Genomic DNA, 17777 nt, shown 5'->3' with positions numbered 1-17777 from the left:
GCATGAGAGCAACAGGATTGTGTTCATGCTGGGGCTACTAGTATAACCATATATTGCAAAATCTTCAAATCCTAAACTCTGTGTGTGTGTGTGTACACACACACACAGATTTTATATATACATACACACACACATATATATATATGTTTTTCTTCTAGCCAGGTTTTCCCTACGTAACCAAAACCTGGCTAGAAGAAAAACACACATAAACCCTACGAAGAAGTAAGAAATATATATATATATATGTAGGTCTTTTGTTATTCGGGTTTTCTCCCGCGTAAAATTGGAGGTTTCTTGGCAACGTTTCGATGAAGTCTCATTCATCATCTTCAGGCTGGTGTCTTCGGCTTCGTGCTTCTAGGAGCAATGTGCTCCATGAATGTGCAATGTGCTCCGTTGCTCCTAGAAGCACAAAGCCGAAGACATCAGCCTGAAGATGACGAATGAGACTTCGTCGAAACGTTGCCAAGAAACCTCCAATTTTACGCGGGAGAAAACCTGAATAACCAAAGACCTACATACAAACACCCGCGAAAACCTCAGAAAACAAATATATCTATATCTATATCTATATCTATATCTATATCTATATCTATATCTATATCTATATCTATATCTATATCTATATCTATATCTATCTATCTATCTATCTATCTATCTATCTATCTATCTATAATCATTATTTTTTAATGACCCCATAATCCCTTGCAGGGTGGAGTCTGGGCAACTGAATGGAGGTAGCAGAGTGTTTTAGTGGCCGGATGCCTTTCCTGTTGCCAATGTGGAGTTTTGTTCAGCAGATATATTCTCAGTATGCCCAGAGAGAGAAATATCTATATCTATATACAGTATCTATATCTCTATATCTCTATATATCATATGCAGTTACTAAATCTCAAAAAACAACCTTATGCCACAGAAAAATCCTCCCCCAAAGTCCATTCTAAAAGAGTAATGTTTGCTAATGCAAATCAAAGCCCCTTGCATATAAATAAGCTTGTCACTCTTTAAGAGCCATACTTTGTTGTAACATACATATTTATTTTATCGCTAGATCCGGGCTGCTAGCCTTAGGAAAGCCTTTAGACCGAGAAAGCACCGATCGCTACATTTTGATTGTTACAGCCTCAGATGGCCGACCAGATGGGGTAAGTTTCTTGCAGAAATATAAAAATGTGTCTGCAGCTGTGAGCAAAGAAGCAGGAAGCTAAAAAACAGTGAGTCACAATCTTTTGTTACATTTTTTTTTTCCTCTAACGTTTCTAATACAAAGCAATTCCCTCTTATGTCCAAAACATTTCTGCTGATGCTTGTAATGCTGCTTCTCCAGTGGTTTGTGCCATATCCTCTGACATTTCATCCTTCTGTTTTGGCCAGTTCAAACATCACATGTTGTCAGGGGAATCCCCAAGGACTGATCCAACACAAAACCGGAATCCATAGCCTGAGCTCCTTGTTTTGACCTGTACAAACCTTTTATAAGATTCTGTCCTGAGAACTTCCCTATGGGTAATAGAACATGGGCACAATTTCTTTTCATTTCTTCCCCCCGCCCGCCCCAGACACTTGGGAAAGAATTTTGAAACGATGTGTGACAAAGTTATAATGAAAATAACAATGAAAGTTTTTTTCACAAACCTTCAGGGTAGAAGTTCACAAGTTAGAGTAGCTGCTAGCTAGAGAATTGGGATACTTGTATTTATGAATCAATAGCAATCAAGCACATTCAGATCTCTTGTTACAAGATGGCACTCTTTCAGATAAGCTTAGCTAGTTCAAAGAATGCATACAATTTACGTGCTAGAAACCATGTTGTTGTTGTTTTCTTTGAAGTATGGGCAATCCTACTCTATACAGTACTTTAGCCCTTCATAGCCCTGTGAATATATAATAATTTGGGGAACTGGGACTACTTTTAATGTCAGCATTTAATAACCTTCTGCTAAGGCAAACAATGGCAGTGTTTTTACAATAAAAACAGGTTGTAAATGGTTCTGGGATCAGTGTATTTGATAAATTGTGCGTTCTCATACCAGCATAGACATCTTGAGAAGATCTTGAGAAGGGAAAGCTTGATTAAGAGTCTTTCTCTTTTATCTTAACATCTAGACAAATTCCTATAAATGTGGTGTCTCAGGCTTTAAAACATAAAATTAGCCCCTTCAATGGTACTCAAACAACAGCTGGCATCTGGATTCATCTGGATCTTTTAGTAGGGTGTATGCTCAGAATCTCAACCACTGGTAATCAGCTTTTCTGATACCTTCTGCACTACTTTAATCTTCCAGGTGCTTCCCCTGTTCAGTCATGTCTGACTCTATGGCGTGATGCTCATCTCTGTTTCTTAGCTGAGGGAGCCAGCATTGTCCAAATACATTTCTTTGGTCATGTGGCCAACACCGAGGCACACGGAACACTGTTACCTTCCCACCAAAGTGGTACCTATTTATCTACTCCCATTACCATGCTTTCAAACTGCTAGGTGGGCAGGAGCTGAAGCAAGAACAGGAGCTAATTCCATTGCATGGCACCTGGGTCTCTAACCAGGGCTGTCAACTTTCCAGCTGACAAACTCAGCATCTTTAACCACTGAGCTATCGCGCTCCTTAATGAAGACACATAAGTGGTGCCAGATACACTCAGGAAAGACTGGATTTGATGCATTAGATGTAATTCGCAAATGCATTCTTTGCCTTTGTTGCCATGTGGGAATCCAAAGAGACCTGTGATCAGTTCTATAAGGTAGTCTGGAAAGGAAACATACCCAGATAAATTACAAGTAGTCCTCGGGTTTTGACCATTCATTCATAGTTATAATGGCACAAAACAAGGAGGACTTATGACCAGTTTGCAAAGTTGTGACTGTCACAAGGTTCCCATGATCATGTGATTTGTACACTTAACAACTGCTTACAGTTGCGATGGTTACAGAATCCGGCGGACATGCGATCATCATTTGTGACTCTCCCTGCCAGCTTTCCATAAAATCAATGTGGTCACAAGTCAGTCACACTCCTGCTGATTTTTCACCTACCTGGAGCACCTGCCAACCCCTGTTGCTCTGTAACATCTTCCTGTGGCACCTGCCTGCCCACCTGCTCTCCTAGCAAACTAGTCTTTCTCTGCTGTTTCCAACTGCTTCAAGTCTAGGAAGCTTCCTTCCTATGGTGATGAAGAGATGGCTCCTAGAGAGAATTTCCATGCAACAGAGAGTTAATGTCTGCAAGAAAACTGTTGCAATATTTTCAGGATCAGACTCAATAAAGATAATAGAAGTTATAGGTTTAAATATAATTCTCTTTAATCATAATAGGCATTCTATATTCGCTGAATATTCAAGATAGAAGCAAGGAAAATGGGGAGGATGGCTCCTTTTATATACAAGGGGCGGAGCCAGGAATGGGAGTGGTAAAATATGAATACGTTAAAGCTCAAGTAATAAGTTAACCCCTGATGTTCCATATATACATTATTTACACATTAGAGAATAAGGCATTTACATCTGACAAATCCCCCTCTAAATGCCGGTTCGTTATACAACACCAGTTACATTCAGATTCAGGACAATATAATACATATAATTTAGAAGTTAAATATTTGTGTTGTTTAGAAGGTAAGGGTTTTGTTAATATGTCAGCTAATTGTTCAGAAGTATCACAATGTATTGCTTTGATGAATCCGTCTTGAGATAGTTGTCTCACGTGCTTAAATTTTATATCAATATGCCTGGACCTTTGTCCAATTGCATCGGATCTAGAAATTTCAATGGCCGCTTTATTATCTTCATGCATAATAAATGGTAAAGTAGGTTTCTTCCAAACATCTGTGATCAAATCATTGAACCATACAAGGTTATTTGCAGCTTTAGACAAGCAAACATATTCTGCTTCTGTGGTAGAGGTGGCTACCAGTTCTTGTTTACCAGTATACCAGTAAACTGGACAATCGTTCAATAGAAAAACATAACCAGAGGTACTCTTTCTGCATGATGTATCACCAGCCCAATCTGCATCAGCATAACAAGTAATTTTTGGTTCTTTGTCATTATTGGGTTCCAATATTAAACAAAAATCTAATGTACTTTTCAGATATCTTAAAATTCTTTTGACAGCTTCCCAATGATACAAGGTTGGTTTGCTAACATATCTTGACAATAAATTGAGAGGTAATGCAATATCTGGCCTAGTCCAATTAGATATATAAAGGAGTGAACCTATAACTGATCTGTAAAATGTGTTGTCTTTAAACTCAGGGGAAGATTCATCATTGTTTCTAAGAAAATCAGTTTGCATAGGTGTGTCACATGTTTTGGCATTATTTAAGTTACATTTGTTTAGGAGTTCAATGATTTTATCTTTTTGAGTAAGTTTGAATCCCCTTTTTGTTTTGTTAATTTGTACACCAAGGTATTTATTCACTTTACCTAGTGATTTCAATGAGAAGTGTTCGTTTAACTTATTTACAAAGATTTCCCTGCTCTCTTTATGCTTTCCAATATATAAAATATCATCCACATAAATTAATACAAATTCAATATGATCATTACTCTTTTTTACAAAGAAACAGTTATCAGCAGTGGTGGCGTTGAAATCCATGGTCTTTAGTACTTTTACCAAACAATCGTACCATCTTTTGCCAGATTGCTTCAATCCGTACAGACTCTTATTTAGTAACCAAATTTCGTTCTTATTAGTGTATTGACTGTGTGGTGCTCTTACATATATTTCCTTATCTAATTTTGCATGTAAGTATGCAGTCTGTATGTCATATTGAAACACGTCTAGATTGAGTGCAGATGCTACTACAAGAGCTGTTTTGACACTCTCTGTTCTCACTGTGGGTGAATATGTGTCAGTATAGTCTTCTGGATATTTTTGTGCATAACCTTGTGCAACTAGTCTGGCCTTGTATAAGGTATTACCTCCTTCTAAATTCTTAATTTTATAAATCCACCTGGTACCTATAATTGTTTTATCCTTAGGTGCGATCGCAGGTGTGAATACATTTAATCCTTGTAAACTTTTCATTTCTTTTTCCATAGCTAGTTCCCATTTTTCTCTTTCTTCACGGGGAAGTTTCAATACTTCCTCATATGTATTAGGTGTTATTTGTTCTCCATCCATATGCATAATATAATCTTTGTATTTATTTGGTATTTGGTTTCTATTATTTCTAATATTTCTTTCAGGTTTGCTATGGTTGTCATGCAAATATCTGGCTTCCTTTTTTGTTAATGTGTCTGTCTTTATTTTATGCTGACTATTTGTCCAAGTTTTGGTTTTGTTCTTACTTTTGTTAATATTTTGATTTTCTGTTGTTCCTTCCTCGCAAGATATATTATCTTTGCTTTTATTAGGAAAAATTTCATTAAGGTGCAACTTAGACCAATTGGCCTGCTCATGAAACACAGCTGTTCTGGATACTATAAATTTGTTATTATTATCGATGAATCTGTACCCTTTGGTTCCAGTTTCGTATCCCATGAATCTTAATCTCCTGGATACGTTTTCTCCCTTTCTCCTCAATTGTTTAGGTATGTGCACGTCTGCAGTAACTCCAAATATGTGCATGTGTGCTAATTTAGGTTTTCTATTGTACATCACCTCATATGGTGTCTTATTCACAATACTGGACCATGTTCTATTTTGAGTGTAATTTGAATAATGTAAGGCTTCTGACCAAAATTGTTTGCCTAAACCAGCATCCTCTAATGTGCATCTAATCATGGTTTGTAGTGTGGAGTTCTTTCTCTCTGCAATCCCATTTTGAAAGGCAGAAAATGGATTGGACGTGAAATGTAGCATCCCTCTATCCTTTAACCATTGGGAGAATTCTTTAGACATGAATTCACATCCCCTATCTGTCATAATTTGTTTTATTCTGATATTATGTTGTGTTTCTATGCGTTTGTAGAATTCCTTAAATTTCTGAAAAGTTTCATCCTTGTGCTTTAATGTGTAAACAAAACCATAGCGACTGTAATCATCCACTATTGTTAGGAAGTAACGTTTTCTATAGGTAATTGATGGAGTTAATGGACCAACTAAGTCCATATGTACCAAATCAAAAATATTGTTAGTTGATCTGTTAGATTTTTTTGGTCTAGGACTGGTTTTTAGTTTGGTGGATTTACATACTGAGCATTCTAAATAATTTTCACAATTTTTTATTTTTACACCTTCTGCGTGTTCAGTCATTTTTTGTACTACAGGAAAGCTAGCATGTCCTAACTTCCTATGTAAGATATGAGCACACTCATCATGAATTGGTTTACCTATTTTTGGTTTCTTCTCATTGTGTGTATTTTTGTTATCATGAGTTAATTTACATTCATCATTGTCACTGTTACTGACATTTTCATCATCTGCTTCAATACAATCTTCCATATTTGAATCAATGTTATGTAACCATCTTTCTTTGATTATCAGATAGGGTAGACCCCCTTTTATCATCACAGTGCCTACATTTGTTTTGTTCTTTTCTATAGTTGCTTTCCCCTTTGAGAAAATTATATTGATGTCAGATTCTCTGCTTAGTTTTATAGCACTTAGTATGTTGTGAGGTATTTCTGGGATTAATAATACCCCCTCTATTTTCCCTAAACCAGGCAAGGTCACATTTCCTCTGCCTAATACTTGAACCTTTTCTTGATTAGCTACCTTTATCACAAACTTATCTTCTGTAAATGAAGATAATATACTTTTGTTATTAGTGGTGTGATTTGTTGCACCAGAATCAATAAGCCAATTATTGTTCTCATCTTGTTGTGTTTTGGTGCTGTCTTGTTTATTTAGCCCATTTAGTGACCCAGATTTTCTCTCTTTTGAATTTTCTCTACCCCCTCTACTTTCTCTGTAGTTTGGTGGACTTCTATATTTGTGTCTATCTGTGGAAGATTGTCTGTAATTGTATTTGCTCCTATATTCTGGCCTATGTCTCTCCCTTGAGACTTTGGGACAGTCTCTTCTACTGTGTTCCCTGGATCCACAATTGTGGCATCTAAAGGCTTCATTATATTTATCTTGAAAGACTACTTTCCTAAAAGATTTGTGTTCTGTTTGGTTACTGGAACGATTTTTTCTTGAATTGTCTTCTGCTATCAATTTGTTAGATAGACTTTCTATTGATAAATATCCCAAATTAATGGTATCTAAGTGTGACATAAAGCTATCCCATGATGGATCAAGTGAATTGATAATAACACTTTTCATAGTTTGATCTGAAATCACTTCCCCCCTCAATTGCAGCTCAGCTCTTATTTTGTTTAGATTTATCAAATGTTCACTTATAGAAACCCCTGGTTTCACTCTAGAAGAAAAGAAATCCTTAGACATTCTTGTGGTTGTGGCTACGCTATCGCTGTGAAATAGATTAAACATGCATTGAATTATTTCTGATACAGTTAGGTTTGGTTTGATGCTATGATACATTGCAGGAGACACGCTAGAAATTATTATGAAAAATGCTCTATGATGTAAACAGTCTATTTTTAAAGTCCAAGGTCTTCTTGGAGGACTAGTTATAAAGAATAGTAAATTTTCTTTCATAAAAATAACCTGAAGCTGTTGGTACCACTCTTGTAAATTAATGCCATCAACTCTAAGTTTTGGGAAGTCACTGGGTAAGTTCCCCACATTATTTTGTCCATTACTTACAACCTGAGGCAGTCCGTGGTCTCTCAAGTGCAGGAAATTGCAGAACGGCATTGGGATGCTTGTAACGAGTCTGCGCGGTTCTCTGGCCAGTTCAAGTCTTTCGGAGCCGTCTACGTAGTTTTGCACATGCGCGTTGCTCATTTCTTCTTTGACGCCGTTGTGGAAGGTTCTCTCCATTTCAGCTCTCTCGATCCGCTCCTCTTCAGATGAGTCGGTCTCTGGCTCGGTTTTTGGGGCTTTGGTGATGGCGGCGGTTCTTCTCTTTCTCTTGTGTGTGCTGGCACTCGATTCTGTCTGCGGTGTAGGGCGGAATCGGCATGGCTCTCTGGGCTCGGGTGTCGTCGTTTTCGAAGTCAGGATGGGAGTGTGCAGGTCTTGAGTTGTCGGTTTGATTTCTTGCTTCTTCGTCGATGTCTTGGAGATTTTCAATCTTGGCCCAAAAGCAGCAAAAAGCGTTTTCATTGCTGACTTTACTTGAGACTTTGTTAAATCGTCTTCACTTTCTGATTTTGGTTCATCTGAAGAGTTTGAGACTTCTTTTTCACTTTCTTCGTCTGATAGTGTTTTTCGCGCCAGAAATTTTGAACTGAGCGTTTTGATTGGCTCTGCTTCACTCTCTTTTGAAGTTCGTTGAAACCAAGATGGCTGCCGTTCAAAATTTCGCGCGGGGTCACATCTTTTCTTTTTTACAACTATTTTCTCAGTAGTCATTTCACTCACAGTTTTTTGATCTTTGGGTTTTTCTTTAATGACGTTTTTCTCTCTCGCTGCTCCGCTGTTCCTCAGCATCTCCTGGAGGTCCGCGATGAGGCTTTCATCATTCTTTTGGCTTTTTAGTATTTTTAATATTTCTGACCTGAGTTCGTTATTTTCTATCTCGATTTCTTCCTGGTCGTTATTTTCACTCATCAGTTCTTCTTCTTCAGTGGTGTATTCTTCGGATTCTCTCGAAATCGCATTAGTGGATTCGTTGATCATCTCTTGATCAGTTTCTATTTCTTTGCTGTAGGCCCTGGTGTTGGGCCTATCTTTCTTGGACATTTTTAATTACTTATTGAGTCAATTAACCATCCTCTGCTACCAGCTTGTTGCAATATTTTCAGGATCAGACTCAATAAAGATAATAGAAGTTATAGGTTTAAATATAATTCTCTTTAATCATAATAGGCATTCTATATTCGCTGAATATTCAAGATAGAAGCAAGGAAAATGGGGAGGATGGCTCCTTTTATATACAAGGGGCGGAGCCAGGAATGGGAGTGGTAAAATATGAATACGTTAAAGCTCAAGTAATAAGTTAACCCCTGATGTTCCATATATACATTATTTACACATTAGAGAATAAGGCATTTACATCTGACAAAAACAATCAAGCTCAGAGAGCATTAAGGGCCATACAGATCATTCCTGAGCTACAAATGCTCTCTTCTATTGGCTAGATATATCTTTCGTCTAGATATATCTATTGTGTTCTGCCCCAGCTATGGATCCTAAAGAACACAGCACACACAAACTCTGAACAAAACTTAGTTTACTCAAATAACACAGTTTTAGCAAATGCCGGCTGTTAACAAAGCATTCTTAACAGCCTGCCAGAATTCCACAGATAAGATATGCAGAGTCTTACTGGAGTTGGCAGAAAGCCCAGAAGCAAGGTTGCAGAGACATCCCAACATGATGATTAGCGAACTAAAGTTGTTTCCTGCAGCTTGTTACAAGCTACATACTTTCTTAAATATGAGAGTCCTCGGAGATATGAATAATAAAATTAATAAATAAATAGTCTAAGGGAGTGGCCAATTACCCCGAAGCCTTACTCTCGTGGAGACCTCCTCCTGAGGAACCACTCCTGCCTTTTGGCAGCTCTGCGTGCCCGTGCATTGAGAAGAGGCTCCTCCTCTTCATCCTCTTCACTTAAAGGAGCCTCTGGAGGTTCTGAAGGCCCTGACTGAATCCCTGCTTCTGGCACCACATCTTCTTCAGCCTCCTCGCTGTCCGACTTGAGCGCAGGCTGCACAGGCTGCTGGTGCAGTACCACACCAGCCTCCTCGTTGTCGGGATCAGCAACAATCTGTGCAGACCGCTGGCGGGCCACAACATATTGGCTAGATATATCTTTGGTCAGTTTCTTCGTTTGATCCCACATTCTCAAAGCAGGTGGAACAATGTCCAAAACAGGTGAAATTATTGAATATTTGTTTACCTAAACATTTATATGCATGTGCCCCATATTACACACTGCCATAAGTGTGTACACATCTATCCCTATCTCTCATGCTCTCTTTCTCACACACACACAAACAAACTTTCCATTTCTCTTTCCAGACCTGCATAGAGACAGATGCCCAACATGCATAGGTAGAGGAGTATAGAGGGTTGGGACAAATATTAGAAAGAAAATTAATGGAAGCTCAGAAATTGGTACAGAATAATAGAGTTGGAAAGGACCTTGGAGCTTTTCTAGTCCAACCCACTTCTCAAACAGAGACCCTATACCAGGGATGCCAAACTCAAGGCCCAGGAGCCAGTTCCAGCCTGCAGGGCCGCCCTGGAAACAGCAAAGGACCAGCCTGTGGTGCCTCTGTCAGCGAAAATGGAGCTTAGGAGGGCCACCCTCCTCCATTTTTGCTGGCGGAATGTTGCAGGACACTGTCGAGGGTTCATGAGGGTGGCCATCCCGAGCTCCATTTTTGCTGGCAGAGGGTTGCAGGAAGTCATCACAGCGAAAAATGGAGCTTAGGAGCCCAATTTTGCTGGCAGAGCTCTCGGGCCGCCACAGGCGCCCCCGACACGAGTGACGTTGAGCTGGCAACACCCACCCTGGTCCTCCGCAGTCAAACACAACCTTAATGTGTCCCTCAATGAAATTGAGTTTGGCATCCCTGCCCTATAACCATTCTGGAGAAATGGCTGCCCAATCTTCTCTTAAATTCATACTGTATAAGGTGGGAAGGGGGAAATGATAAGGAACATGGCTGAGGCAATGGAATGGGAAGAATGAAGAGAATAACAGATTGTCTGTAGGAGCCAGTTGGGGTACATGTGAGGGCAAGCTATTCTTACAGGCTGCAGATTGCTGCTTTTTTGTATCTGTGCTTCAGTCATATGCAGGTAATCCTCACCTTACAACAGTTCATTTAGTGAGCATTCAAAGTTACAACAGCTCTGAAAGAAATGAGTTATGACCGTTTTTCTCACTTACAACCGTTGCAGCATCCCCATGGTCACGTGATCAAAATTCGGACACCCTCGACTACTGACTCATATTTATGACGGTTGCTGTGTCTCGAGGTTATGTGGTCCCCTTTTGCCCCCTTCTGACAAGAAAAAATCAATGGGGAATCCAGATTTGCTTAACAATCATGTTACTAGCTTAACAACTGCAGCGATTGACTTAACAACGGTGGCAAGAAAGGTCGTAAATTGGGGCAAAATTCACTTAACCCATGTCTCACTTATCAACAGAAAGGTTGGGCTCAAATGTGGTAGTACGTCGAGGATCACCTGTACTTTACCTTTTTTCCTGTATTTGATAATACAGCTTCGTTGAAAAACCATAATTTAGTATAAGATTATGAAATAATGGGCTCTTGGCATAAATTTATCAAAATGTTGATACTTCTTCATGGAGTGCTCTATGATTCTTGATGAATGTATCTTTTCTTTCTTTTATGTACACCAAGAGCATATGCACCAAGACAAATTATTTTTGAGTCCAATCACACTTGGCCAATAAAAAATTCTATTCTATTCTATTCTATTCTATTCTATTCTATTCTATTCTATTCTATTCTATTCTATTCTATTCTATTCTATTCTATTCTACTCTACTCTACTCTACTCTACTCTACTCTACTCTACTCTACTCTACTCTACTCTATTCTATTCTCTCGCCCAGCAGCCTCCAACCTTTTGAGCACCAGGGACCGGTTCCATGAGAAACGTTTTTCCGTGGACTGGAGAGAGCATGGTTTTAGCAATAGCACTTAGACTTATATACCACTTCACAGTGCTTTATAGCTCTCTCTAAGAGGTTTACAGAGTCAGCATATTACCCCCAACAATCTGGGTCCTCATTTTACCAACCTCAGAAGGATGGAAGGCTGAGTCAACCTTGAGCCTGATGAGATTTGAACTGCCAAATTGCAGGCAACAATAGCCTGCAGTACTGCACTCTAACCACTGCGCCACTGTGGCTCTTGCATGCTGCCTGAATCCTGTGGATGGGGCTTCACTTGTTTGTGTGGCCCAGTTGCTGGCATGCTGCGGCCCAGGGCTGATCTAGAGCCCGGGGATTGGGGACCCCAAGTCTAGCCCAGTGATGCCGAATTTCTTGATTCTCAAGGGTGCTAAGCGACAATGTCAAGACCACCAAAATTCTAATCAGAAAGCTTAAGGATAGAAAGTCCTGCATGTATAGTGCCGGTCTGGAGATTTTGAGAGCATTTTGCTTCATAGTGCAGTTTTTCTAATGAATATATCATTACTGAAGGAGAAAATCTCCATGTAATGCAGGTTCCGCTTATTAGCTCTTCAGGTATTAGTTCATTTTCATTTATTTCGTTCTAAATGGAAAGCTTTGCATGTGTGTGGGAATCCATAACATTTGAAGTTGCATTTTTCTGCATCAGCAAGAATATAATAAGGAATGGAATGGAATTCCTGCTTCACTTGTTTCAGACTGGTTAGCTAACTATCACTGTGGCTACACCTTTTCGGCAGAAAAGTCACATTTGCATCTTCCCCCTTCTAATTACTGCAGCCTCCATTGTATAAAGCGAGAAAGGATGAATCTACTGTGGTTTTTCATTAAGAAGATGTATAACCCAACTGTGCATCACACAGTACCGGAACTTCATTTTTGGCAGGACACCATGGACTCTAATGAATGTCTTACTCTGTCCTCTTCACCAGTCAATACATTTATTTAATTTATTTATTTATTTTATTTTATTGGATTTCTATACCACCGTACTCCCGAAGGACTCAGGGTGGTGAACAGCCACAGAATAAAACACATAAATACAAAAATTTAAAATAGAATAAAAATGAATTAAATAATTTGGCTGAGACAAATTTAAAATACCCAATAATTTAAAAACAAATTAAAATTTACATTTAAAAGGGGAGAAGATTTAGGCCAGGCCAGCTTGATGAAATAAGAAAGTCTAAGAAAGTCTTTAATGAGTTATAAGCAGCAAAAAGACGTTTTTAAAGCACATGCAATTTATCTTGTTCCACATAACAAGTTGCGTGGAATTGCTAATATGGTTACCAAATCCACACTCTTCCCCCCCCCTTTTATTAGAGCTGATTATTAAAGATTGTTAAAGGGCCAGGAAAAATGATAGAACAGTTAGGATAGGCACAGCAATTTTAACTGCATTTGTGACATGTTCATGTGTGATTCTTGATAAGTGTTGTTTGTTTCATCCTATTTCTATGAGGATTCATTGGCAGGGTAGGTGAGGAAGAGAGAATAAGTTGGGATCCGTATTAATTTCGGAATGAAAAGATGGTTAAGTATTTTTATCTGAGAGTTTTTCTTTTTTTTTTTTCACATTTTCTGCCGATGTGAGTTGTCTGAAGCAGCTAGCATATTTCATGCTGCTGCACCTCTTGAAATATGCTGAAGTTGCCTTGGGACCAATGGGACTTCATGATGTGTCATTACTCTCAGAGAGATTAGGAACATTGTACTTTTAAGTATTTTTTTTTTCCCATAGATTCAGGAGGAAAATATTTCTTCCCACGCAATCTACTTGAAATGGTCAAATTGCTCTCAGCAAGAAACTGCAGCCATATTTTCAACAGAATGCTTAGAAATCAAATGTGGTAATTCCTGTGGGTTTCTGGAGGTTGTAAAGAGCAGAGAAAATTGAGTCATCCTTTCTGTGGCATCCAATAGAAGTGTGAATTCAGAATAAATGAACCCCGCTGGACAATCCAGTTATTGAGCTTTCAGTGGGAGTAGATCAATATTGGGATTCATCAGTTAGACAGATTGGATACTCAATTTACAACCGCAGCCGAGCCCAACATTTCTGTTGCTAAGTGACACAGTTGTTAAGTGAACCATTGCAGTTGTTAAGTTAGTAACAGGGCTGTTAAGTGAATTGGCTTTCCCATTGATTTTGTTTGTCAGAACAAACAAAACACTGGGACACTGCAACCATCATAAATATGAGTCAGTTGCCAAGCGTCTGAATTTTGATCATGTGACCATGGGGATGCTGCAATGGTAGTAAGCAGGGGTGGGTTCTACTTACCTTTACTACCAGTTTGCAATGGGTCCGCACGCTCTTCTGCGCATGCGCAGAAGCATTCTGATGACGTCGGGGTCACTGGGCGGAACCTCCCGCCAGTTTTACTACCGGTTCTATAGAACCGGTGCGAACTGGGGGCAACCCACCACTGGTTATAAATGTGAAAAATGGTCATAAGTCACATTTTTCAGTGCCACTGTAACTTTAAACGATCACTAATGAACTGTTGTAACTCGAGGACTACCTGTACTTTTTAGAGTAATGTCAAGGTTTAGCTTTTGCTGAATACAGGTAGAAAATAATCCAAATCTTCCTCTCAGGACTATCATAAGGAGGTCAAAAAAATCAAGATAGAAGCCCTGTCCTTTTTTACGTACATCATGACACATTTAGGAAAAAGGGTGGAGCAACCACCCCATGTATGATGTCTTGACTACCATATATTTCGGAGTATAAGACACACTTTTTTCTGTCCTAAAAGAGGCTGAAAATTTGGGTGTGTTTTATACTCCAAATGTAACCCCACCCACCCACCGGCCCCCACCCTTCGGCCTCCGCGCATCCTTTTCCTGGCTGCAGAGATTGCCACCAACAATGGCTTGTGTTTTTGGGCTCCATGCGTCGCATTTTCAACCTCCAAACAGTCCGTTTGAGAGCCCTTTAAGGTTGCGGGGATCGCCAAAGCACATTCCTGCTGATCACCACCTAAAAACATGACATGTTTGGAGGCCGATAATGCAATGTGCGGTACTCAAAATGACTACCGGAAACAGCTTCCACCTTCTCTTACACTTCCGCGCTTTGCCTGCTTCACTGGAGCTCCCTCCAACGATCAGTTGTGCTTCAGAAGCTGTTTTTTGGCTCCAACCAGCCCCAACCTCAAAACCACTGAGCGAACTAATGTGCTGAAGCTGACAAGGCTAAGGATTAGCCAGATGAATACCTAGTAGCCAGATTTTTTTTCCCCCTATTTTCCTCCCCAAAAACTAAGGTGTGTCTTATACTCCCAAAAATATGGTATATTGAAACACACTTTGCAGACAGCTGAACTCTATCTCATGCTGTACTATGTTGGCCTGACAGAGGGGGAATGGAGAGATGTTTGTCCCAGCATTTTTGTTTCTTTGTTTGTTAAATTGCCTGCATTTCAGGCACTGGATAGAGAAATGGTTTTAAAAAGTTCAATCTCTGTTTTAAATTTCCCCCACTTGGGAAACATGGCAGAGGGCGGAGGAGAAGTAATTCTCAGCTTCTTCTAGCGTGCGTCTTATTCCTTCTTCCCAATACCAAATTCCAGTGTCAGAGATCAAAAATAGATTCAAAGATTGTCAGAGAAGATTTTCCAATATCAGACTTTCTGTAGGAGATCAAAGTTAATTTTCTAAACCTATAGTGTAAGGGTCCCCAATCCCCTGGGCTGCAGCCCTCTACCAGTACTTGGACTGTTCAGAACCAGCCTGTGGAAGTGGCAAGTGAGCGTGTGCAAATCCCCATGTGAGAAGTGAGTAAACATGTGCTCCATTTGCATGAGCGGCAGGCGCAGGTGCCTGCTCCCTGTGCAAATGGATTTGCGTGTGTGCCAGCTTGCCCACCAATCACGTGGAACCATCCCTTCTCCCTCCATCGCCAGTCCGCAAACTCAGAAAGATTGAGGAACTCTGCTGTAGCGGAAAACTCAACTTCAGATTAAAGCTTTCAAATTTATGAATAAGAGTGGCAGTGAATTTCAGTCAGCTGTATGTTTTCAGGACTTGAATCTCTGTTTCCTTTCTTGGCCTATTTAGATACGTTGCCATCCTTACAAGAATGCAGGGTCCTTGATGCTCTCTGGGCTTGGTTGCTTTGTTGCAGATTACCCAAACTAGGTAACATCTTCAACATGATAATGTTACTAGTTGGGGTAAGGAAACAACCATTTCCAGAGAGCACCAAAGATCCCTCATTTCGACCCTGAACTACAAACAGTCTCCTTTATTGGTTACAAGAATGCTTCATTTAAAAAAAATAAATCGCCCCTGTATAGTTCAGTGTCTGGCACCTAATAAGATGTCATTTATCTGTCAAACTTTTTTATTTTTTGCAGTCTAGTAGAAAACACATCTATTCTGGAGTAGAAAAATAGTAGAAACCATATATTCAGGAGTGATCTCTTCTACAAGGGGGGGACCACAGAGAAGGCTTGATAGTGGGGTTCCTAGAGATGGTGCACGGTCAATAAAAGGCCTTCAACAGCGAAATTGATTCAAAATACCAGAATATTTTTTCTTGTTTTTTTCCACCTTCCCTATTGAGAAAGGATACAGTCAGTGGTGAAATTCAGCCAGTTCTATCCATATCGCGTAATGCGGTAGCGCCAATGGCGGAAGGCTCCACCCACATCATCGCGTCCCATTTTTGACCCTCCACACATGCTCAGAAGGCTCTGTGCATGTGTGGAGGAGGCACGCGCGCTCACATTTGCGAACCGGTAGTGAAGGTAAGTGAATACCCTGGATACAGTGGCCTGTAAATAAAGGAAAGTAGGCATAGGAAGTGTTCAGTATATACTTCTCATGTGACTTTTTTTTTTTTAGAACTCCTTGCCTAATTTTACCCATTGTAGTTTTTTCTGAGCATGACAGCTTAGTTCAGATTAGTAGTTGCCTACTTACCAAAACAAGAATATATTAATTGCTCACTGTGTGTCAATACAGACAAAGGGGTATAATTCTATGCAAAAGAAGCAAAGAGACTATTAGTGATTTAGTGGGGCTAAAGTTGTTTCGAGTAGCCACAATGGGTCAGGTGGTATAATGCACATTTTTGGGGTACTTTACCTTTTTTACATGATTTTAGGTAAAGCAGTTATTTATTTCACACTATTTTAGGGCATATACTACATTTTTGAAGGGATGTGGGTTTGTATAGAAACAAAAGGCTATTGGTATAGAATCTTGACATTTATAGATAAGGAAGACATTCTACCTTAACATATTCTTTTCTCAGAAATCCAGTCAGAATTTTTTTCTCATGTAAGATGCATATATCTGAAACAAATCAGAAAAAAATATTTGAAATGCAAATTATTTAAAATACATTGTATTTCTACACAGTCTCACAAATACATCTCTTAGAGAGTCTCAAAGCTTCTAATAATTTCAGGAGATGCTTCTGGTTGTTTTTTGACCACTGAGCCTCCTCTATTCTTGAACAAGATCTTAGTTCTCTGGGTAAGGACTCGGCACAACACTGTTTTCTACTGACTGTTGACAGTAAATTTGGAACTGACAGAAAAGTGTTATGCACGTGGAATTTTGTCACAGAATTTATTAAACATATGTGGTTCTTGCAGCTTAAAATTGACATATTTTCTTTTTCATAGTCACTGCTTTAAATTTCAAAAGGATAGATTAAAACATTCATCTTTTATATGTTGCAATACAGTACTGTATGCATTATCCTAGGAATAAGCTACATTTAACCCAATGGAACCTACTTCTGAGTTAACATATTACTTTTGATAAAACTCTAGGTGTAACAGTTGTTTTGTTGTATTTTATTATTAAATACTACCTATTTGATTCTTAAATTAGTTTTATAACAAATAGAGTAAATTTTTGTATTTTATATGACTTCTAGGATTATTGTGGGGAGGAAGGGATTAAGCAGTCCAGTTTAGAATAGATTCTTTAATTCAAAACTATTAGTGGGTGCCATAACTTTATAAAAAAAAAAAACTATATATCTGTTAAAAAAATGATTATTCATAGCAAATGCCATAAAGAAATAATGCTGTTTGAGTTATGAAGAATGATCATTAAATATAGACAGTCCTCCACTTATGACTACAAATGAACCCAAAATTTCTGTTGTTAAG

At 39.0% G+C, this 17777-nt stretch overlaps 1 protein-coding gene across 1 annotated transcript in view; it reads left to right on the top strand.

Moving 5' to 3' along the window:
• PCDH15 (protocadherin related 15) overlaps positions 1-17777 on the top strand; it is a 403619-nt gene that overhangs the window by 227666 nt on the left and 158176 nt on the right. Inside the window, exon 17 of the mRNA XM_070946499.1 lies at positions 1055-1148. Within this exon, the coding sequence (XP_070802600.1) occupies positions 1055-1148 (94 nt within the window). The remainder of the gene's footprint in view (positions 1-1054; positions 1149-17777) is intronic.

Source organism: Pituophis catenifer, unplaced genomic scaffold (genome assembly GCF_029215685.1).
Source record: "Pituophis catenifer annectens isolate HBS135680 unplaced genomic scaffold, rPitCat1.0.hap2 SCAF_6, whole genome shotgun sequence".
NCBI lineage: Eukaryota > Metazoa > Chordata > Lepidosauria > Squamata > Colubridae > Pituophis > Pituophis catenifer.
This window is presented reverse-complemented; position numbering and strand designations above follow the sequence as displayed.